General features: G+C 38.4%; 1 protein-coding gene across 1 annotated transcript in view; it reads right to left on the bottom strand.

The window, feature by feature from the left end:
• Positions 1–15,815: 15,815 nt before the first annotated feature.
• LOC148818160 (von Willebrand factor A domain-containing protein 7-like) overlaps positions 15,816–25,465 on the bottom strand; it is a 130,567-nt gene continuing 120,917 nt past the window's right edge. Inside the window, exons 15-16 of the mRNA XM_088937429.1 lie at positions 16,833–16,992; positions 15,816–16,500 (exon numbers count right to left, since the gene is read on the bottom strand). Of these exons, the coding sequence (XP_088793555.1) occupies positions 16,018–16,500; positions 16,833–16,992 (643 nt within the window). The 3' untranslated portion in view covers positions 15,816–16,017. The remainder of the gene's footprint in view (positions 16,501–16,832; positions 16,993–25,465) is intronic.

The raw sequence follows: 25,465 nt of genomic DNA, 5'->3' as shown, positions 1-25,465 counted from the left end.
TACAGACCATAAAAAAACAGGATTCATTTTTTCACATATTGATGATAATGATATTAGTAGCAGTTTGAAATTGTTAGTTGTTATTAATAATTGCCTTAGATTGGAGCATGTTGTGATATTTAGAAATATAAAAAAGTCAATAGAGTGTCCATAATATTGCTATTTTGCTATTGCTATTTTAGTTTTTCAAAGAAATGTATGTTAAAAGAAAACTCGTGGTGATAGCTGGATTTGAATACCCGATCTCTCGCTTATAAGTCAGTCACTTAAACCATCACGCCACTGACACAGTCACATGACAAGTAGTGAAACAGCCTTACACATATCTATTGATATGTGTATATACTACTGTTTGTGTTACATTACATGAATATAATCATTTCGTTATTCATTCTTTAGATACGCGATTCCATATTATATTCCCTATTAATCAAATTCTAAAAGAATGCTTTGTTTACTCTGATAACGAGCGTATTCGCAGAAAAGGTTCAAATGTGTATTTTTTCTTTAAAATACCAATACCAGCCATATACAGTTTACATGATATGTTTATGTTCCTAAATTAATATTGTTTATGAGCATGTGAAAGGCATGGTGAATCGGAGATTCTCAAAACTTACTTTGTATGATTGGAAACGAATACGTGATCAGATCAATGAAATGCTGTGGTGTTACTTTTTGTCAATGAAAAAATAGTATTTTCGTTTACAAAGACGGTTACAAAGTAAGTGGACCAGGGTAATACTTTGAGCTTACAGTTTGTCCAAAGTTATTAATAATATTAGTAATATCTTCGGTAAAGACTTTGATGCATAAAATATACTCAGTTTAAAATTAAAAGTCTAAAGAATATACAACTTAAATTCTTAATTGGATAAAGATTGTCCCTCAGCAGTGATCAGGATTTGAAACCAGGTGTTTTTTGGTGACAGCTCAAATGCTATACATGAGAGGTTAAGCTTCATTAGCTCCACCTGGCAGTTTTACAAGGTGATTCTGGATACTATTAACATAATCTAATTTGTATGCGGTATAATGCGGTATAACGTGATATGACACATTATGATGTGACACACCTCCCTCGTTTTGAATGGCTGCTTCTGTACAACATCCTGGTTGCATAACTGTGCACACCCTTTTATAATGCGGGCTGTAGCTGTGTTCAGAGTTAACCAATCACATTCAAAATCATGTCCAAAGGTAAGTAACATACACCTGCCATCAATGAAAGTGATTCTGATTAACCCCAAATAAAAATCAGCTGTTCCTGTAGGATTTTCTTGAAAGTTTTGGGCTTAATCCTACTGGGATAGCAATGGTCCACAACGAGCTGACAAAACATCTACAGGATCTTATTGTTGAAAGGTACCGATCAGGAGAGGGGTATAAAAGAATATCAAAGGCATTGGATGTACCATGTAGCACTGTGAAGACTATCATCAATAAGTGGAGACACAGGGACATTGCCAAGATCAAGACAATCCTCCAAAGTTGATGACAGGACAAGGAGAAAACTTATCAGGGAGGCTACCAAGAGGCTTACAGCAACATTAAAGGAGCTGCAGGAATTTCTGGCAGGTACTGGTCACTCTTTGCATGTGACAACCATCTCATGTATTATGCACATGTCTGGGCTATGAGGTAGGGTGGCAAGATGGAAGCCATTTTTCACAAAAAAACATCCAAACCCCTCTAATCACCCCAAACCATGTGGAAAAATGTCTTATGGTCTGATGAGACAAAGGTTGAACCTTTTGGTCTGAATTCTAAAAGATATGGTTGGTGCAAAGACAACACAGCCCATCATCCAAAGAACACCATACCTACTGTGAAGCATGGTGCTGGCAGCATCATGTTTTGGGGCTGTTTCTATTCAGCTGGGACAGGGGCTGTAGTCATGATAGATGGGATAATGACTAGCTCCAAATATCAAGATATTTTGGCACAAAACCTGCTGACCTCTGTCAGAAAGCTGAAGATGAAGAGGAATTTCAACTTCCAACATGATAACGACCCAAAGAACACATCTAAGTCAACCAAGGAATGGCTTTAGAAAAGGAAGACCAAAGTCTTGGAATGGCCCAGTCAGAGCCCAGACCTCAATCCAATAGAAAACCTGTGGAATGACCTTGTCACAGGGAGGGGAGGAAGGGTGCCCAAGTGAGTCCTTTTAAAACTAAATGATGGCTCAGCCACAATTGCACTTAGGTGCAAAGATGATGGTATATTATGACAATGCTCCCCACAGACAATGTATATATAGCAAAACAAAAAAAACAAACAACAAAGTTGAACTAGTACACACACAAAAAAACAAACCCTTTCTTTAAGAAAGAGGTCAGGAGTTCTAGCACACTTAGGTCCTATCAGCTCCACACTGTAGCGATAGCAAGACTAAGCCCAGTTAGATCTCTCCCCCCTTCCTAAATAGGTACCATATAGTCCTGCCCCCTTGGACTGTACCACTGTTACAAAATTATGGAGCTGCATTTCACCCCAGATAAACTAATTTCCCTAACATGGGAATTCCTTCTTTCTTTTAAAGAATAGTGTAAACAGAATGTACAAAAAAAAAACACCAACCCTGAATACATTTCACTTATTTTTAACCTCCTGTAAAAATGGTGTGCACCCTCATGAGCTAGCTAGCCGACAGGAAAGTGTATGTGAGATCGTGTGTAACTCAAGATGGATAATGAGTGTCTTGTAATGTACTGTCTGCGGACGGTGACAGAGATCCCTCTGTCACATTACCTCCCTCCTCTTCAGGATTGACGAAGGTCGGCAATCGAGATAAGTAGTCCGCAGTGATGTTCATCTTGCCAGCTTTGTGACGAATTTTAAAACAATATGGTTGTAATGCTAAGTACCACCGCATCACCCTAGCATTATGATCTTTCATGGTCTGCAACCAAGTGAGTGCTCGGTGGTCAGTGTCCAAATCAAGCTCTCGTCTCAGCAAATAGTAGTGGAGACTGTCAAGGGCCCACTTGATGGCAAGACATTCCTTCTCGATGGTGGAGTACCTGACTTCTCGGGGCAGGAGCTTGCGGCTCAAATACAAGATAGGTTGCTCCTCCCCTTCCATCCCTTGAGCTAACATCGCTCCAATGCCCACCGCGGAGGCATCCACCTGTACCAAAAACCTCTCCTGAAAGTTTGGACTACGAAGCACTGGGGCAGAGCTAAGATGGTTCTTGAGGGCGTTAAATGCTCTTTCACACTCTTCTGTCCATACAACGGGATTTTTGGACACCTTAGTAGTGAGGTTAGTCAGCACTACAGCAATGGAGACAAAGTGTGGAATGAACCGTTGGTACCACCCAGCCAAACCCAAGAAGGATCTTACTTGTTTCTTGGTCCGGGGACGAGGGCTATTCCTAATAGCCTCCACTTTGTCAACTTGTGGATGGACCTGGCCATTCCCCAGGTGGTATCCTAGGTACCGGGCCTCTCCTTTGGCCCATTCACACTTTTGGGTATTGAGTGTCAGTCCGGCACTGTGTATTTTCCCCAGGACCTGGCGGAGATGTTTGAGGTGGTACTCCCAGGTGTTGCTAAAAATGACCTCATCGTCCAGGTAAGCCGCACTGTAATCCTCACAGCCTTCTAGTACCCGGTCTATAAGCCGTTGGAATGTTGCAGCTGCTCCATGTAGTCCAAAAGGCATCACAGTAAAATGGTATAATCCCAATGGTGTACGGAATGCGGTGTAAGGTCTGGATGCTTCATCTAGAGGTACCTGCCAATACCCCTTACAGAGATCCAAGGTGGTAATGAAACTGGCAGCCCCTATCTTCTCAAGGAGGTCATCAATACGGGGCATTGGGTAAGCATCAAACTGGGAGGCAGCGTTGAGCTTACGGAAATCCAAGCAAACTCTTAGTGACCCATCCTTCTTGGGCACAATGACTATGGGGCTACTCCATTCACTGGTCGATGGCTCAATAACTCCCATGTCTCTTATGGTTTGGATCTCTTCTTTCAGTGCTCCAGCTAGCCTCTCAGGCACGCGATGTGGTCTCTGGCGAATTGGTGTAGGATTCTTGAGGTGAATGGCATGGTGAAGGATGCTGGTTTTCCCAGGCTTCTGAGCAAACAGGACAGGAAACTCCACAAACAGTTGCTGCAACTCTGCTACCTGGCCCCCAGTCAGGTGTTTTAGGTTCATTTCTGTCTGCTGCTTCCATGCCTCTAAGCCGGCAAAGTCATCCTTTTCCTCCTCCACTTTACACACCATAAGTGAGGTCGCAGACTCCCGTTCCTTCCACTCCTTAATGAGATTAATGTGGTACGTCTGCTTTTCCTTCTCCTCGTCTGGGTGGTGCACTTCATATGTAATCGGCCCTACCTTATGGAGAATGGTGTAAGACCCTTGCCACTTGGCCAGCATCTTACTGTTTGCAGAGGAAAGCAGGAGCAATACCTTCTGTCCTGGCTGGTACTCCCGGTGGCGTGCATTCTGATCATACCAACGCTTCTGGGCCTGTTGGGCTTCTTTTAGGTTCTCTTGAGCCTCTTCCTGATACTTCTCAAGGTGGTCTCTCATCTGCAACACATACTGCACAATACCTTTCTCCGAAGTTATAACAGGAGTGGCTTCCCAGGTCTTCCGCAGAAGATCCAAAGGTCCTTGGACAGTCCACCCATACAAGAGCTCAAAGGGGAAGAACCCAGTAGAGGACTGTGGCACTTCTCTACACGCAAAGAGAAGGAATGGCAACCACTTGTCCCAGTCCTTACCCGTGTCAGAGACAAACTTCCTCAGCATATTTTTGAGGGTTTGGTTAAAGCGCTCAACCAGGCCATCTGTCTGTGGGTGATAGGGACTGGTCTTGATAGCAGTGATGCCAAGCTGCTTGTGGAGTTGACCCATCAGGCGGGATGTGAAGTTAGTTCCCTGGTCTGTGATTATCTCATCTGGAATGCCCATCCTGGAAAATAACTGCACCAGAGCGCTTATGATCTTCGGTGTTGTGATAGAGCGAAGTGGAAAAGCTTCTGGGAACCGGGTGGCATAATCACATACAGCCAGGATATATTGATATCCTGTATGGCTCTTCTCTAATGGTCCCACTATATCCATCGCAATGTGGTGAAAAGGAATGGAGATCACCGGCAATGGATACAATGGAGCTCTATCAGATCTCCGGACAGCACTTGTCTTTTGACAAACTGCACAAGTAGTACAGTATTTTTGGACATCAGTGTACATGGTGGGCCAATAAAATTTGAACTGATGCGCCTGTATGTCTTCTGCTGTCCTAGATGACCTGCCCAGGGGATTGTGTGTGCGAGGTGAAGTACTAATGGTCTACATATTTTAGGTACAACCAAACGTTTGCTTCCCGTCTCCCCGACATATAGGATATCATTATCAATGGAATAAACATCCCCGCAGTGATATTCTGTATTAGGTTTCCCACTCTCCACACCTGCTTTTACAAACAAGGGTTGCAAAGATAAGTCATCCAGCTGTAAAGAGGCAATGTTAGCTGGGACCCCCCATCCCTGGACAGCAAGACCAGACCCATCAATCTTAGGCATTGGAGTACCCAGGCATTTTGCAATGAGCAGCTGACAGCGCGTTTTTCTTGGCCCTTTGGTTCCACCCTCACATAGACTATCATCTAAGTCTGGGAGTGGCTGTAAACCAGCTTTTGCTTGGGCTCTTGTAACAACCGCACATGATGTTTGTGCCCCACTTTGCTTCTTAGAACAGTTGATATTTTTCAACAAATCTGTTAACACTGGCAGATCCCTCCCCAAGATATGTCTGCTGGCAACTCTGGAACAACCCCTACATTTAACAAATACATTTGTTCATCCATCCCCACAGTAAGTTTTGTCATTGGGTATTTCCTTTTATCTCCATGTATACATTGTACAGACGTTTGGTTTTCAAAGTTGATTCTATTATCCGAAATCAGGGATTTTTTTACAAAAGTCATTGAACTGCCAGTGTCCAGTAAAGCATTTGCTGTCTGACCATAAATTAGAACAGAAAAATTTGCAAAACTGCTAATATTCTCTCCTCCTTCTTCCCATCCAGTGATGTCATCCTCTCTTGGGACATAACAAAACCCAGTCAGTTTTGTCTTGCGCACTGGACAGGTGGAAGCTTTATGTCCTGGCTACTGGCAATAAAAACAGACCAGGCCCTTACTGGTACCACACAAACTAGGGTCCTTGACCTCCCCCTGTGCCCTCCTTGCCTCAACAGAGTTACCTCTGGGCTCTTGATTATCTCTGGTCCTTCTTGACACAGAAGATGGATGTCGTGGAGGGCCCCCTTGTCGTGTGTTGATATATTGTAGAGCCAGTTTAGCTGCTGTCAACCCATCAGCTGGCTCATGTTCTTTCACCCAAGTCCTGGTGTCATAGGGGAGGACACGTAGCAGCTGCTCCAAAATAATGGCCTCACCAATCTCCTCTTTGGAATGCTGTTCTGTGAGAGTCCATCTTCTGTACAGACCCCTCAGGCGGTAGTAGGTTTCCTTAGCCATTTCTCCTGGAGAAACTGTGGTCATCCTGAAGCGCTGTCTGTATGTTTCTGGGGTTATGTCAAATTTAGTAAGTAGTGCCTCCTTCAGGTCACTGTATATGTTAGATCAGTCCTCATCCATGGCACTGTAAGCCTCCAAGGCCTTGCCTGTAAGCAGAGGCACTAGCCGACAGGCCCACTCCTCCGGCCACTTCCAGGTTCTGGCCATGCGCTCAAATCACAGGAGATAGTTTTTAATGTCCTCACCTTGCTGGTAGGGGGGCATCTTAGGATCTTTACGGAACATGCCCTCTGCTGAAGCACGTGTAGCAGACATGGGTGTTGAACTTGGTGGACCCTGGTCCTGACCCGTTGTCACTGTAGTGTGTTGTCGTGGTGCTGGTGTAGGAAGAGCAAGCTGTGGACTTTCTGCTGTCTCCATGCTTCCAGGTGTTGCTCCCTGAGCCTGCGATGCTGGTACAATCCTGGGTACAATTAAGATCTCCTGAAGGGAGGTTTTAAGTCCATGTAATTCTTCAAACAATCCCTCCTCTCTCTTTTGTTGCCCAGACAGAAAGTCTCGGAGCAGGCTCACCATCTCCCCTTGAGGTTCTGTCTTGGACGCATGTCTCTCACCTGTTACTTGTTGAGAGGTGACTCTAGGTCTAGCTCCCAGCTCTTCACAGCATTCTTTTTCCTCTGATGAGGCCACCGTGTCCCAAGGCTCATCTGCTTTGAGCTGTGGCAGTGCCATTCCTTGTGAACACAGGCCTGCACGTTTTTTTCCAGGGACGCACTGTCTTGCGGCTAGCCATCCCACCGCTGCCACCAAAATGTCACAGGGAGGGCAGGAGGGGTGCCCAGGTGAGTCCTTTTAAAACTAAATGATGGCTCGCCACAATTGCACTTAGGTGCAAAGATGATGGTATATTATGACAATGCTCCCCACAGACAAATTATATATAGCAAAACAAAAAAAACAAACAACAAAGTTGAACTAGTACACACACAAAAAAACAAACCCTTTCTCTAAGAAAGAGGTCAGGAGTTCTAGCACACTTAGGTCCTATCAGCTCCACACTGTAGCGATAGCAAAACTAAGCCCAGTTAGATCTCTCCCACCTTCCTAAATAGGTACCAATAGCCCTGCCCCCTTGGACTGTACCACTGTTACAAAATTATGGAGCTGCATTTCACCCCAGATAAACTAATTTCCCTAACATGTGAATTCCTTCTTTCTTTTAAAGAATAGTGTAAACAGAATGTACAAAAAAAACACCAACCCTGAATACATTTCACTTATTTTTAACCTCCCGTAAAAATGGTACTTCCTTTACCGGAAGATGTGCGCATGCACCACTCCACGTTGACATTATAAAGCCAAGCTGAAAATGGGTATCGGGTTTGGACCCAAGAGGCAACCATACCAGGAAGTCGGACAGCAACACGGAAGAGACAAACAAACAGACAGAGCGCTCTCTCTCACAGATAAGTACAAATAAAGAGAAACAGAGTTTGTGTTTGTGTCTCTTCAGGTAACAGAAACGGATTTTGAAATAAGAGGTGATAATGTATTGCGTGTATGAAAATAAAAACTGCTAGCCAAGCCCCGAGTGTGCACCCTCATGAGCTAGCTAGCCGACAGGAAAGTGTATGTGAGATCGTGTGTAACTCAAGATGGATAATGAGTGTCTTGTAATGTACTGTCTGCGGACGGTGACAGAGATCCCTCTGTCACAGACCTAAAGAGGGCTGTGCACATGAGATGCCCTGGCAATTTGAAGGAGCTTGAACTTTTTTGCAAGGAAGAATGGTATAACATTGCAAAGTTCAGGTGTGCAAAGTTGATTGAGACTTATTCACAAAGACATACTGCTGTAATAAATGGAAAAAGTGCTTCCACAAAGTATTAGTTGGGGATGTGTGCACACTTATGCAACCAGGGTGTTGTAGGCTTTTTAATTTCAGTTATTTTTCCTAATAATTATCTATTTGTTTTTCTCTTGAATTTTGTTGTTTGCAAGGTCACATTAAAGATGGAAAAATGTCTGACAAGACTTATCTTGATTTCTGGCTTAACATCACAAAAACCTGCAATTTCAATAAGGGTGTGTAGACTTTTTATATCCACTGTATATGTATTGCAAGGCACTCTGTTTTATTAACAGACACTCCGACTCAAACAAGTCTTGTACAGTGATGTAGACGTGGGTGATGTCATCACCATTAAACAATGTGCTTAGCATTATTGGACAATGTTGTGAGGCTCTGGCAGAATTTCTCTGTAAACTGAAGTGTTATAGAGGAGACATGTTGTGTATCACCTCTTTTTACAATTGTAAAAAAGAAAATTCCAATATTAATGCGACACGGCTCGCACAACCTGTAATGTCGGCCATATGCATCACAATAACCTTTTAAATCTGAAGCTGTTAACTCTGCTTCACACCTGCATGCCAAGATCACGGTTTCAAAATAAAAAAACATCAAACCTTTGATTGGATGAGAACGTCATGATTGTTTCACAAGGATGTGAAACGTGACAATTTGTTACAGTTACCATCAGGAGAAAGAAAAGTTAATTTTGTATTTATTTGTGGCTGGACAGTTAACATTTCTCAATTGCTTTGTCAGTCTGTCCACGGGGGGAAATGGGACTCGTACGCTGGGCAAACGTTCAAAAGTGATTTATTATCTAATTAAATATCTAATTTCTTATTCGTTTAAACAGTGAAATTTCAGCTGCAAAAGATCGCACCAGAGACAGCATTATCTCTGCTTGTCAAAGACGTTCAGGAAAAGGTGAATGAAAGACATCATTTCAAGTGCAATTATCCGGTAATCAATAATAACAGTTGTAGGACAAGAAACAAAAGATAGAGAAAACTTAAGCTTTTTAAGGCTAAAACCAAAAATTCAGTCTACAAATTAAGGCAAATGAAAATTTAAGATGTTAAAGTGTTAGAGGTGTAAATACATCTAAAAATACAAAAATACACATGAGCAAAAAGTTTTAGAAATGGAGCAGGTGTTACTTTGAAATAAGCAAACAAAAAAAGTCATGACTAGACATATTGCAGAAGAGGGATGCAGAAACACTTGCAAAAGCTTAGATGTACAAAAAAATCACAGAAAGGTGTGTGTTACAAAAGAACATGCAAAAATGAAATAGATTTGGAAGACAGTGAGGGACTTGAATAATCAGGTGCATTTCTGGCAGGGAGAGTATGAAGGTTTGATGGGATAGAGTCAGAAAATTAGCACACATAAAAAACAGTAATTCTGGCAGAGAGCCTTATATGAATTAATAGCAAACATGGTTTCATGGAGGGCTTCTCTGATAGTTTGCATTCAGGTAATATATTTTGTTAAAGCAAGTCAGTTTTTTTGCAACACATAAAAGACATTTTTCCAAGAAAGTTTAGCCTTTGTCACTAATAAAACCACTAAATAAAGACATATAGAAATCTTAACATTTTTTATTCAATGTTGGTAGCAGGATGAACTGTCAGCTTGAGCTAAGTGTATATTTTGTTGCAGAGTTGCTGCAAGATGTTAACATTTAGAAATTTAGGTATTTAGAAATGACTCATTTCAAGAAGATTTTCAGAATAATTATCAATCTAGCAGGATAGAGGTATCCTAGGTAGTTAGATTGATCAGATTAGTATGCAAAGCCATTTAGCAAAGAGGATGTGAGAAAAGTGACAAACTAGTATACTTTAGATTTTTTTTCTGAACCAGGGAAAATCTGAACATGTTTCTCTGTAACAATAATAAAAAACTTTATTTTATAAAGCACCTTTAAAAGTAGCATCTCAAAGCAATACAGTAGGTGTAAAAACAGTTATAAGGACCACAGATTACAAAGTTAATACATATAAGAAAGACAAGCAGTTAGAAGTGCTTCAGAAATTAGAAAAATGAAGCAGATACAGACACTAAGTCTCCTGAAAAGAAAGGTTTTGAGGTTAGATTTAAATGCACTCAGGGTAGGTGACTCTGATATCACTGGGGATACAAATCAAGAGCTCTGGGGTGCAGCTAGAGAAGGTCTGAAACCTGATAGGAAGCCAGTGCAAGGAATTGAAGACAGGCGTAATGCAACCTGATTAGGATTCTGGCTGTCAAATTCTGAACATATTGGAAATTCGTCAATGTGGATTTAATAACCCCAGTGAACAGGATGTGCATTTATTAATTCTAGAAAAAAAGCCTTTCTCTAGTTCCCTTTAAAAGAAACTATTATTCCACAATGCAGAGTACTACATGGCCAGTATTTACATATGATATTTTGTGATTTGAACAAATTAACACAGTTTTTGAGGATTTAAGTGTTGGCTGAGTTATTGTAGGACGTAAGACTAGAGATGTAGGTAGGAAAAAGATAATTTGGGGAAAGTTGAGGAATACACTGATAACAAGATCACTTCCTAATAGGGTTAGGCATACTTTGGCCAAAATGACAGTAGATGTTATAGACTGCAGAGGAAGATGATGAAGTTTACAGAATGTATATTTACATAGATACTGCAATGAGGAATTGAGGAATTTAATTGAGGATTGTATTCTAGATTTTGTGTAGCTGCTAGCATTGCATGAATTGAAGGAATGGGCAAACATAGCTGATGCTGATCCACTGAGGCACAGTATATTTAGAGGCAATTTGTTTAAATAACTAACTAGGTATGGATACTGATGTGCAAGAGAGGTGGAATGGCTGTTTCCTTAAGCCAGCACTATAAAATAAATTATCCTCAGTGAGATTCTGCCATCTCATAGTGGGTTTCTAACATTGTGTATAATTCCATCTACACAGTGCCTTTACTTCCATCCATTTTCTAATCTCTTTATCCAGTACAGAGGATTTGAATCCTATCCCAACAAGCAACGGACACAAGGCAGAATACACCCTGGACATAGCGCCAGTCCATCACAGGACAGACAAACAGACACAAACACACACACACCAAGGCCAGTTTTCCCATAAGCCAATTAACCTACCAGATGTTTTGGACTGCGAGAGGAAATTTTATCACATGGAGAAAACCCACAGAACTCAGAGAGAACATGCAAACTCCACACACAGAGGACGGCAGGAATTGAACCTAGGGCCCAGGGATAGCAACGCTAACCACTTCACCACCATTAGAAATGGATGGATTGTTTAGTTATCTTTCTAGTTCACAGGTTTGCATGTATAATTTAATTTTGAAAACCACTGAGACATCTGGTACTATTGTTGTATTTTGGAAAAAAAACCTACAAAAAGCATGCTAACAACTGTGCAATCCTATTCCTTAGTTATGAAGAGATAAGAGAGACACCTGGGAAGTGAGATAATAATATAATTTCCTGTTTTAATATTTTAGCAAACTATGCAGTCTGGTGGCTTGAAGTTGACTTTGCGCCCAAATATATAAAGATGCTGCCTGTCCTTGGTCACTAAGATAAAGGGCATGTATTTGGTAAGCTGGCTGTATGCCCAGAATGTGAAAAGAACTAACTGTTGTCTAGTACGCAGCTTAGATATAATTAATTGGCATGTGTTGCTGTCTTATCATTTGTTTAGAATGTGTCATAGTAACTGGTTTGTTTTAAGGTATAAAGGACCATTCTCAGCTACTTATTTTTAAGTCTGGTGGACTTCCATATGCATATAAAATAAAGAGACTTCTGCTTCACAGACACCTGAACTTTGTATGACATAACAGTTAATGCATTTTATTTTTATAAACAGTTAACATTGTTAGCAAAATATTTTGTTATATTATATTTTACCCTATTTTTTCTTTAATTTTGTATTTAACTTACTTTCTAATAGTCAGATATAATGTATATTCAAACAATAAAAATATATTTTTACAAGAGGCAGGGAAAAGTGCAACAATTTATTACAGTGCTAAGTTTAATATTTTTTATTACTAATAGTAAAAAACTTACAGCGTACACAAAGATTCTAAGCTGATCACGAGGAAGAAAAATCATGATTAACTATTTAAACCTGTTTTTATAGCTTTTAAAGAAATGCAATGTCTTAGTTAAGCAGGAACACATCATTGTATCTTATTTTTTATTTCTTTTTTAAAAATTAAAAAAAAATCATTTGCCCAGCCTAGGGGGGGTGGGGTGCTCTCCTTGACAACTGACACTCCTCCATGTGCTTAAGTGAAAAATTAATTGAAACACCAATGTAAACGTCATATTTACTAATTTGTTCAAAAATCAAAATGTAAAGTTCTATAAATCTTTCTCAGTCAAGTACTAGAATTCACCCAGGGAGCTGTGTATGTAGGCAGCAAAAGATCAGCTAAACAGGGAAGAAAACACTTTCAGAGAAAACAATGTTTCAGGTCTGAAGAATACAGAGCCCCAATTCAATTGCAGCCTAAACCTTTCCCCACACACCCTGCCCCCACTGCGATTAGAATATACACAAACAAAGCACTGAAAGTCTTACAGTAGATGATTAGGTGTTTCACAGACCTAGGGATAGTACGTAATTCTGGCTTTATGAACTCACACCTGGGATTCGACTAATTCAAAATAATTAAGAATTAAGAAAAACTTCACCAGGTACAAGATCTTGTTTATATTAAAGTTATATCACTGGGCAGTGGTGGATGGTGCAATATTTTGTCAGCAACCTGTTGATCTGCTTAACACCTGGAGAAAACATTATTTTAGTTCTGTAAAAAGTATGCATTTTTTTTACTGTGATAACGAGCGTAAGTATTCACAGAAAAGGTTTAAACATTATAACTTTTTACAAAATATATAAACTTAACATAGTCAGATGGAGCACGTAAAAACTTTTCCAAAATAACCACAGTATGTAACCGAATGACTTTGATGCTTAAAATGTTTAGGAAGAAAGTGGAATACTGGTGTGTATTTTTTATTTAAACTACCAATACCAGCCATATACAGTTTACATAGTATGTTTATGTTCCTAAATTAATGAGCAATGTCTGCATTATATGTGAAGTAAGACACAAGATATAAAAAGGGTTAACTTAAGTCAGTTCTGCATGAAAATTAGACTTCTAAGCAACAGGGGTTTATGGCAGGAAAGGGGGTTAACTGATAAGGATTCCAGATGGGAGCTAGGAACCCCCTGGGGGCGTAATCTTAAACTGACCATTTGGCCAGGGCCTCTTAACTGGCCAAATACCATGACCCCCCCCCCCCCCATAACACCGAATGACGTCCGAAGCAACAAGGAAGGACTATATAACCTAAAAGTTTGTACCGGCACATGTTGTTTCTTGCGGGAAACAAGACTTCGGCTTTATTGTTCCTTGCATGCAATAAACTCATCTGTTTTACTTCATCTCGGGATCCAGAACCTTATTCTTTCTGTTACAACATATGCATGGTGAATCAGAGATTCTCAAAACTTACTTTGTATGATTGGAAACTAATACGTGATCGGATCAACAAAATGCTTCGAAGAAAGAGGCGCTCTTTTCTTTTTGTTTAACAGTCTGTGCAGCAACAAAACAATCCGTTTAAACAAGAGAGTGTGGTGTTACATTTTGTCAATGAACACATAGTCTTTTCATGTGACAACAGTTAAACTGATGCAGACGGTTACAAAGAAAGTGAACCACTATAATACTTTGAGCTTACAGCCTATCCAAGGTCATTCATTATTAATATTATTAGTAATATCTCCATAAAAATTTTGATGCATAAAATATTTATGCATAATTAAAATATATATGATGAAGGTGAAAGGTTGTGTACTTTTGTCCAATTGACCAATCTTGATTTTATAAAATATAATTTTTAATGTTTAATGATTAACATGCTGTATTACACAGTTTAAAATTATTAAAAGTCTAAAGAGTATACAACTTAAATTCTTAATTGGAAAAAGATTGTCCCTTAGCAGTGATCGGGATTCAAAACCAGGCATTTTCTAGCGACAGTTTAAATGCTTTACATGTGACGTTAAGCTTTATTAGCTCCAACTGGGGGTTTTACAAGGTGATTCCGGATAATATTATCATAACATGTGGTATGATGCATTGTGATGCCCCACGCCTACCGCATTTTGATGCTTTTTGAATGGCTGGATCAGCATGTGCTATATACGCACAATTTAAAAAAATAATAAAAAAATAGCACTCTGACATCCTTCCTATTAGTTCAGCTTTAAAATATTGTCCTGAAGTGTTTTTAAGAATCTAGGGCAACACCTGGCTAGTGTCAACATTTCTACCTTCAAAACAAAGGGATGTTTGCTGAGATGTAGGGGGTCCAGATTCAGTGATCAAAGCAATTGTAAAGTATACCTTGGTTTACCTTAGATAAAGATGATTCTTGTCAATCAAGAGTCCAAAAACAGAGCATGAAAACAAGCAGATACAAACAGGAAAAAAGAAAAACAAGATGAGACAGTACGAGACCGGAGAGGAAGACAGGTGGCAAGAGCTCCTTGTCCTTATCATCCAGAAAGACCAGATTGGAGTCAAATATTTTAACCTTGTTAAGAGAGCTTGCTATTCTGTTGTTACCGAAAACATTGAACGTTGATTTCCTGTGTAAAGAATCCCTTAGTTAAAAACAGCCTCTCCTGCTTAGTGGGTAGACTTTTTGAATGGAGAGATAGGTTAATTCATTTTGTAGCATTCAGGTGTGTAGAGAGAAATTTAACTGCAGGTTGTATTCTGTTTAGTTTAGAAGGCAGCTTTTCTTTTCTTTTGGCCTTTGTAGGTGTTATATAAGAATCAAATACTTTGTAGCAGTATGGACTTTTTCTGTGTAGTTAGGACATTAAGACTTTGGGGTGCCTTATTTGAAAATTTGTAAATATTATAAGTTGTGTGTTGTACAGTGTTTATGTTGTGTTTTGTTTAGTGTGAGTACTGTCATTGTTAATAAACAAATGTTTAACCCAGTGTGCCTGAATAATTACTTTTCAATTTTTACCAAAGCTGTGCCAGGAAACAAACTCAGTATCCAACCTAAGGGTATATTATTGGCAAAATCATTTACAAGTCAGGAGTTATGATTATTTATTTAATAAACTTATTGATTTATCCGCTTGGTCAATTTCTGCTATTCACTTTTTTTGTAACCCACTGGTTGTAATAATATCAGTTATCTTATCTAATTCTTAATGATCAGAGAAAAGGAATCCAAAAGGCTTGCTTGAAACACATATCACCATCTCCTCAGCTAAACATTCAAGCTTTCTCTGCAGCCAACACTGCCAGCATCCAAACAGACAGAAACACAGACAGATACCATCTAGTTTTGTCCAGTTCTCCAAACACAAAGGCACACTATAAGGAACAGAGGCACAACAGAACTGCACAGATTGCTGATGCTTCATTCTTTTTATTTTTACTTTTTTTATTTTAAGATTACATGCTTATGCTTTATGTAATGCTGTATTGCTGTAATGCTTTATTCTTTATATTTATTTTTCAATGTATTTTTCTATAAAGAATTTAAAATGTACATAGTGTTCTCTCATGTGTGTATGTAACATACTGCTTTTTATCTGTTCATGAGCTAAAAGCTCAAGGTGACAGTGTGATGGTGAGGAAGAGCATTAAGCACAGTTTGAGAGTGAAGGAGAAGCCCCCAGTTGTGGAAGAGATAGACAGAGTAGAACTTGAGACAGAGATAGTGGTGTTAGTGGAGTAGAATCTGGTGGTGGTAGTAGTGGTGGGGGAGGAGGGACGAGTAGTTGATATTTCTGAGGTCCTGATATAGTGTCTGCAGGTACCCACATTGCCCACAGCATCCACTGCAATAATTTCTACATCTGGGGAGCAACAGGTGGCACTGTAGGTGGCCACAGTGACATTGATGCCCTCTGTGTTCAGTGATCGTGTGATACTGAGTGAGCCATTGCCCAGGCGGGAGTAAACACTCTGGATTCCTGACCCTCTCCCGTCACTCAGGTTGGCTGAGAGTTCCCAGTTTTTTAGGCTGCAGTCCTCTGTACAGTTTGCTGTCACCGAAGTTATGTTGCAAACTGGCGGGCGGAAGTCTGTCACCTGAATGGGCAACGGTGAAAAAACGCTTAATTTTCCTTGCAAGACAACACAATACAAATCTCACTCATTTTGAAAATATTATTGTCACAATATTACTGTATATCTACTGTCCTTCATTATGGACATTATGGAAAATGCCTATACAACGGTCCTGAATCATGCTGATATGAATGTATTAGAATAGTGTAGTACAATTAAACGCTAACTCTTTCAGACAACAATACTATCTGCAAATGGCACACTTTGTTTTGGGTGCAGCACAGCAATAGTCTTTCTGTTGAATTTTAAACTAAGACCAGACAAGCTTTATATATTTAATCTTTTAGGCTTACCTTACTGGCAACAGTGATACGCAGAACAATGTAGTTAAAATCGCCAGTGGATGAAGATGCCACCTCAATGGTGAGTGACACGTCTGTTCCAGATTCTGTGCCATTTGGTGCTACGAGTGTCACTGAGCCCTCAGCACTGCCCCCATTGGTCAGATTTAGACTGGAAGACAACAATATAGAAAAATACTTATTGTCAGAGAGCAACTAAGACAGGTACAAGTAAAACACCAGATCAATAAACCAGGAGATGGGGTACTCTTTCTTGTTCCTACAGTGGAATGTACGTTCCTAAATTGCTAGGTCCTTATGAGAATTGGAAGGTCAATTACAGTATAAAGAGAAGCATCCAGAAAGAAGGGGGTCTCAACAATTCTTAACAATTTAAAAACCTGGGAAAGAGAAGAGTGTCTAAGTAAATAGACAATTAGCCAAATTTTTTTGCTAATTTAACCTCTTAACTGTACAGGGGTGAGTTTCCCGAAAGTATCGTAGCACTAAGAACATCGTAAACTCGATCTTAAGATCGATCGTTAATTTACCAGTGTTCACCAAAATCATCGTAACTAAAGTAGCATGTTAAATCCTTCGAAATCTACACACCCCCGACCCACTCGTTAATCACTAAGTGTTTCTTAAACTGGCTACCTCTTGCGCCAATCTTAGTGACAGAGATTGCCAGACAGAGCACATTAAGTTCACGTCATGACAATTCTTTTGAAATTTAGAATAGTAAAATTTTATATGAAGGATTTTGATATTTTGTTGTACTATGTAAGAGGAAATTTGGAAAAAGAACATTTATTTATACAGTAATTAATTTGTTAGTCATCCTGGGTAAATTTCAATTCATAAGTCAAATGGTCCAATAATACTCCCTCTTTTAGTACTTTTGAGGTGGAGTTGAAATTTTATTTAAATTCTATAAAGGAGGTGAAAAATGCTAAAGCAAGGAAAACATTTGATATATGTAAAAATATAACTTGGTTACACAATTATTTACATCATTACTGCTGGCAGTTAATTGCTTTTTTGTTCTGTTTATGTTTTCTTTCTTTTATCTGTATTTTCTCCTCTACTTGCATTTGTAAATTTGTTATATTGTAATGAATATGCCTGGCAAGTTTCCTGTTGCATGACGCCGGAGACTTCGGTTCAACTTCAATCCCATGCGGAGGTGGGACGAACTGCAGCGAGGGCACATGCCCAGAGAGCCCCAATCCGTTACAATACATTTCATTTTAAAAAAATGCTAAGATTTATACTTAGACCTACTTGTTTTTAAATTTGATTATAGGTCCTGTATTTGTTGAGTGACACATGCCAAGCTTAGTAGTTAATTTTTCCAGATGTCATGTTAATAAGACCTTAAAATGTGGTTTCAATACACACTGAAGGAATGTTATAAATTTTATAAAAGCTAACAACCTGCTTGTCTTTTATCTTCCTAACTGCTTAGAACCCTGGCAAGTGGAAACATACCAGGGGGTATCTATAGGTCAGTGGAAAAATACAGCTCATGTCTTAAATGCATTAAAAGTGAAGTCGAATGTCCTGTTCTGCAACTGTAAGCAATAACTGAAGTCTTAATAAGGAGTTATTTTTCTACCTGAGTTGGACTGAAAACTGATGGTTCATTTTAGGGATTAGGTAATCTATGTCAAAAGTAGCAAGCTTGTCTGTTACTGTGTATAAAAAGTGCTGAGCAATGTCTTTCGGAGAGACTATCTTTTGCAAGCTGCTCTCCCGTGTGTGTGCGAATAAACAGCTCTTCTTTCACCAACATCTGAATTTTGTCATTTTAATGTTTCTTCAACCCAATAACAGCAGTATTTTCTCATGAAACACTGATTCTTAACAATGGCAGTGCGCCAAAAAAATTCTTGCTTTAAATCAAAGACGCTGTGCAGGATGCATACACTGTCCATGCAGCCAATCTTAATTTTCTTTTACGGCATGTCAATCATTTATTTTATTTTCTCTTAGAAACAATAGGTGTCCGCTTTTGTGCCTATCTATATGCTTTCGCTAAATTTGTTGTTAAATTATGATGTCATGTTTACTTCTTATTCCTTTTCAGAACTTTATTTCATTCCACTGAATGACCAAAAACGACACCATGTAATGAAAGTATTGTCAATCAATTGTTTTTCAATCGACTTGTGATGCTTTTTTGCTAAGCGACTTCAGAGGCGGGGATAACAAAGAAGTACTTTATACTCGCTCATAAAATGACCGATTAAGAGAGGTTTTGAGAAAGGCTTGAAAAAGTAGCACGTATGTTACATACATACATCATAAAGTTGCTCGTTAATCTCTAAGATTCATTGTTTTTGGGAAACGCACCCCTGTACAGTACTGTAACTCACTGTGACTAACAAAGAACAAGAAATGTTACAAATTTAGTCAGCCATTTACTCAGCTTCATCATAATAAAGCAAATGAGTCTTTCTGTGGATGTCCAGCAAGGAAGTGTTTCATTCCATACTGTACTATTACACTAAGTAATCTCCTTCAGCCTATCTATTTAGTGAACTTCTTGCTCACTATGTGTTTTTTTCACCCCCTATTCTAAGCAATATTCCAATTTTTTTAGTCATTCCAGGGGCTTCAAATGCATAATCCATCTAAACTCTCCTTTCCCATTCTGCTCTCATCCTTTCTGCAGATCTTTGGAACTGATAGCTAATTCGTCTCAACACTCTTAACAAGTTTAGCATTACTTTATGGTGTCATAGAAAATGATGGTTTATGCCTCAAATATCCTGAAAAAATGCACACCAGTATTTCACTTTCTTCCTAAACATTTTAAGCATCAAAGTCTTACATGTGGTTGTTTTGGAAACGTTTTTACGTGCTCCTTCTGATCATATTAAGTTTATATACTTTGTCAATGTTTTAACCTTTTCTGCGAATACACTTGTTATCGGCGTAAACAAAAGCATACTTTTAGAATTTGATTAATAGGGAATATAATATTGAATCACGTATCTAAAGAAATCAATAACGATATAATTGTATTCATGTACTGTAGCTCAAATAGTGGTATAATACACTTTGTATGGATATCTGTGCTTCAGTTTCACTCCTTTCCACATGATTATGTCTGTGGCATGATGGCTTAAGTGTGTGCCTTATATGCCTGAGGTCTGCGGTTCTAGCCCTGCTGTCACCATGCATTTTCTTTTAACAAATAAACATTTCTTTGAAAGACTAAAATAGCAAATATTATTGACACTATATTAACATTTTTTATATTTCTAAATATCACAACATGTTCGAAGCTTAGTCATTTATTAATAACAACAAATAATTTTAAACTGCCACTGATATTATTACTGCTAATAAATATAATCCACTCTATATTGTCATTACAAACACGTATGTAATGTCGGCCATACGGCGTACGTGTTACTGAAGCTGAAAGTTTAGCATTTGCCACTAATGTAACCACTAAATAAACATTTAACTGAGAAGAAAAAAACTTACGGTGTACACAAAGATTCTAAGCTGATCACGAAGAAGAAAGATCACCTGTTTTTAAGTGCATAATAGCCACCTGTTTTTATAGCTTTTAAAATCATGCAATATCTAAGTTAAGCAGGAACACATCATTATATCTAATTTTTGCCCAGCCTAAGGGCATTTATTATATTGTGGTATTTTCGGGTTTGGCGAGGACGGACACAGTGACTCAGACACTTGTTGAATGAAAAACGTCTCTTTATTTTTCGGCATAGCCAGCACAGCCAGCCACACACAGGGGTCTATTCAGGTAGCTACACAGGGATAGGGTGGCAATTGCGTACTAACAGGGATGTGAAACCAGGGAACTATTTAAAAGAATCTGGGCGATCTCACCAAACTGTACGTCTGTTTTGCAATGGGTCAGCTGCACTGATCAGCGCCTTTCCTAGTTCCTGCCACGACCACTACTACTCCCGTGTTGCCCCTAAGGTGCGTACTTTAGCCGGGCTCTCTTCAGCCACAGTGCAAGGTGAATGCGCTACAATATAATAGAGAGTCCCCAGTACCCCCATCTTGATTAAAATTTCAAACACGTGTTTAATAAAATGCTTTTATTTATTCACAATCTGACAATGCAAGACAGTTAAGTTACTGTTAAGAATGACCAGACACATTATTATTGTTTCAGTGGTATTTTTAATACCGCTTTGTTATTCTTGATTCCAATTACAATATGTATGATTTCCTTTTAAGGCTTGAGGCATCTTTTACATTGTCCCACTGAATAAAGTGTTTTGAATTAAACCGATTGAACAGCTGTTAAGTATACTGTAGTTTTTGTTAACACAACTCAGCTTTGTCAGCGAAAAAAAATGACCGCGGGCACTTTTCCTCCCCCTCTACATTCTCAGAGCAGAATAGGCGAAGTCCCCCTTCCCCCCACAGACAGACTAACAAATGTTTTCACGGCCTTCACTCCAATTACCCAGACTGTAAGCATGGGAATTAAGCTGTGCTTTATTTCTGAAACCCTTTATTTATGTCCTGTTTTTATTCAGGTAAGGGTCAACTATATTTATATTTATATATATATTTTAATACAGTAATACTACCAGCTATATAAATACACCTCGAACTGTAATACAGTTTAAAATGATTAAAAGTCTAAACAGTATACAACTTGAATTCTTATATCTAATAATATAACTATCAAGTGGTATTAAACAAATACAACTTTTTTGTATAGATGACACTTTTCTAAAATTTATTTAAAAAATGATTACAATCAAATCTTTCCACGTGCGATCCCATGAGGAACTACAATTTGCTCCTGCTTTGTTTAACGATGGTATGAAAAGTAAATCTAAATGGTGGGAAAGCTATGTTTAAAGTTAATTAAGGGACTTAGAAGATAAAGATAACGATTTACATTGCATTGTCAGATTGTGAATCAATAAGGCATTTAATCAAGCATGCGTTTGCGATTTTAATCAAAATGGGGGTAATTTGGTTAGACCATTAGACATGCAGTACACTTCCTTTTGATCATCATAGAAACTTAGTGTAAGCTGTAAGTTTTTTTTTACCTTTTAATTAAACATTTTAATTTTCTAAACGCAACACACATTTTGTACAGATACAGTACAATCACATTCTCCTGTCTTCCCGTGGTGTAAAATGAAGTAGCAGGTGATATAGTTAACAATGCATGTTCTTTTTTACAAGTGTAAAAAGAGGCGATACGTAAACTCTTCAGTTTACAAAGAAATTCCACCAGACCCTCACAACATCATTATATCTAATTTTTTATTTATTTTTTAAAAATTAAAAAAAATCATTCACTCAGCCTACTGGTAGTGGGAGCACAGCCTTTCCTAGAGATCATTTGAGCTACAGACCATAAAAAAAAAACAGGATTCACTTTTTTCTATTTTCTCACCCGCTGCGATTCAGGCACAGAAAGGTTAAAAAGAGATCAGACAGGCAGAGGGAAGGGGTGAAACTGTTACCTGTCCTGGATAAAGCGGTTAGGAAATAGGTGGATTTACGCCTATGAAAAGCGTTCCAATTTTAATGTGATACGTAAGATATTATTCATAATACATTATCTTGGACAGTCTTTAAACTGTAAACTGAAACTTTATAGAGGAGACATGTTGTGTACCACCTCTTTTTACACTTGGAAGAACATTGCAATGTTAATGCGACACTGAAGATATTATTATTAACCTTTAAAATCTGAAGCTGTTAACTCTACTTCAGACCTATAAACAAGTTCTACTACCTGGTGCAGTTTTTACAAAAAAAGTTTTTTTAATTAATCTAATACCAGGTGTTTCGTGTTCTTCCTAAGATTGTTGAGCGCAGTGTCAAAATGTTTCCATATGAAAGGATTCATATGAAAGGCAGTGACATCATCATCCTGAGGTATGTGTGGCCCGAGCCACACAGACACCAGCTAGCCTCAGGACAGGTTGTGTGACGTCACTGCGCTGGCAAGCCGGGTTGCACAACTGTAATGTTGGCCGTATGCGTTTCACTATATTTAGATCTTTAAATTAATATCGTTATTAATTTCTTTAGCCTCAAAACATTGTCCAATAATACTCTTCTTGTGTCTAATTTTAAGCAGGATTTGAGCTACAGACCATTAAACAAAAACAGGATTCACTTTTTTTCTGTCTCTTTCTCACCCACTGCGATTCAGGTGTTAATAAAGCGTGTTTACAAAAAAAGTGGAATACAGTAATACTACCAGCTATATAAATACATATACAGTTATAATTTCTTTAGATGTGTGATTCCATATTATATTCCCTAATAATTAAATTCTGAAAAGTATGAGTTTCTTTTACTGTGATAAGGAGAGAAAGTATTGATAGAAAGTGGTAATCATTTAACTCACTTAACTTTGAACATTGTGTAATATTTAGAAATACCAACAAATTCAATATAGCGTTGATAATATTTTTTATCAGTAAGAATGACAGTAGTAGCAGCTTCAAATTATTCGTTTTTATTAATAAATGACTTAGCTTCAAACATGTTGTGATATTTAGAAATATAAAAAATGCCAATATAATGTGCATAATATTTGCTATTTTAGTTTTACAAAGCAATGTTTATTTGTTAAAAGAAAACCCATGGCGACAACTGGGTCCGAATGCCAGACCTCAGGCTTACAAGGCACACACTTAAGCCATCACACCACAGACATAATCACATGGGAAGGAGTGAAACTGAAGCACACATATCCATAGAAAGTGTATTATACTACTATTTGAGCTACAGTACAGAAAATAATTATATTGATATTAATTTCTTTAGATACGCGATTCTATATTATATTCCCTATTAATCACATTCTAAAACTATGCTTTTGTTTACTCCAATAACGAGCGTTAAAACATTGTGGCAGTGGCTCTGTGGCTAAATACCTGCCCCTGTGGCTGCAAGGTTGCTGGTTTAAATCCTGCAGCTGGCAGAGGAATCCTACTCCGTTGGGCCCTTGAGCAAGGTCCTTAACCCCAACTGCTCCAGGTGCGCTGTACAATGACTGCGTGTCTGCGTCTCATGGAGAGCATGGTGGGGTATGCAAAAAGATGAATTCCTAATGCAAGAAATTGTATAGGGCTAATAAAGTGATGTTATGAAGTATATAAACTTAATATGGTCAGAAGGAGTATGTAAAAACATTTCCAAAATAACCACATGTAAGACTTTGATGCTTAAAATGTTTAAGAAGAAAGTGGAATACTGGTATGTAGTTTTTCTTTAAACTACCAATACCAGCCATATACAGTTTACATAATATGTTTATGTTCCTAAATTAATATTGTTTATGAGCATGTGAAAGGCTACAAAGAAAGTGGACTACAGCAATACTTTGAGCTTACTGCCTGTCCAAGGTCATTCATTATTAATGCTATTAGTAATATCTTCTGTAAAGATTTTGATGCATAAAATATTTCTGCATAATTAAAATATTTATGATAAAGGTGGTAGGTTGTGTACTTTTGTCCAACTGAGCAATCTTGCTTTTATAAAATATACCGACTTTTTAATGTTTAATGATTAACATGCTGTAATACACGGTTTAAAATTCTTAAACGTCTAAAGAGTACACAACTTAAATTCTTTATTGGAAAAAGATTGTCCTTCAGCAGTGACTGGGATTTGAAACTATGCATTTTCTGGTGACAGAAAACACATGGCACTTTCTCATGCTGTACAGATGCAGCCATTCAAAGTGCGCGGTACAGACACTGCGGTACAGATACCGCAGGTATGATGACACGGGATACCGCGGTGCATGATTGGTTGACCGACAGGGGCACTCGTGGTCCGTTGGTCTGTCGTAGAAAGACTTACTGTAAACGTCTTTACTGTGCCCGTTGTAGATATTGAATTTTACCACTGAAGGGAAATCTTAGTAGCTGAGCATAAAAAGAATAGGAGCATACTGTAACGCGTGTGAAGGCCATAAACGATATTAATTTTGGAACATAAACATACAGTATATAGCTGGTCTTGGTACTTTAAAGAAAAAAATACACACCGGTATTCCATTTCTCCCTAAACATTGTAAGCTTCGAAGTCTTTAACTAACGTGATACCGGAGTCAACAAGCATACTTTTAGAATTTGATTAAAAGGGAATATAATATGGAATCGCGTATCTCAAGAATTTAATAACGGTATGATTATATCCGTGTACTGCGGCAGGGCTGTGTAGGGCTGTTTCGTCTGCCTGATCATGCGAGCTCTCTTGTAGCCTACTGGTCTAGGTGCGTGACTACCAACTGGCAGGTTGTGTGTTCGAATCCAGCTGGTGCTGGACTTTTATTTTAACAAACATTTCTTCGAAAAAATAGGTAAGCGATATTATGGACAATCAGTTGACTTTTATATTTCAAAATATCGCAACATGATCGATATTTGCGATATTTTGAACATATCTTCCCTTCTGACAGCGGTTCCTGCTTCTATTGTGTGTGTGTGTGCAACAGTAAATTTTTATAGAGAAATGGAGGCTGGACAGTATGCGTTACAATATAAACATTTATATTGATTTAAATCGTGTTCTGATTTAAATCGCAAACGCGTGTTTAATTATGTGTTTTTAATCATAATCAGGCTAATGCATTTCTACATTTTCTGTATGAACCA

This window comes from Atractosteus spatula, chromosome 19 (assembly GCF_055471065.1).
Source record: "Atractosteus spatula isolate fAtrSpa1 chromosome 19, fAtrSpa1.hap1, whole genome shotgun sequence".
Taxonomy (NCBI): Eukaryota; Metazoa; Chordata; class Actinopteri; order Semionotiformes; family Lepisosteidae; genus Atractosteus; species Atractosteus spatula.
Note: the sequence above shows the minus strand (reverse complement) of the source record. Positions and strands in the feature narration are given on the sequence as shown.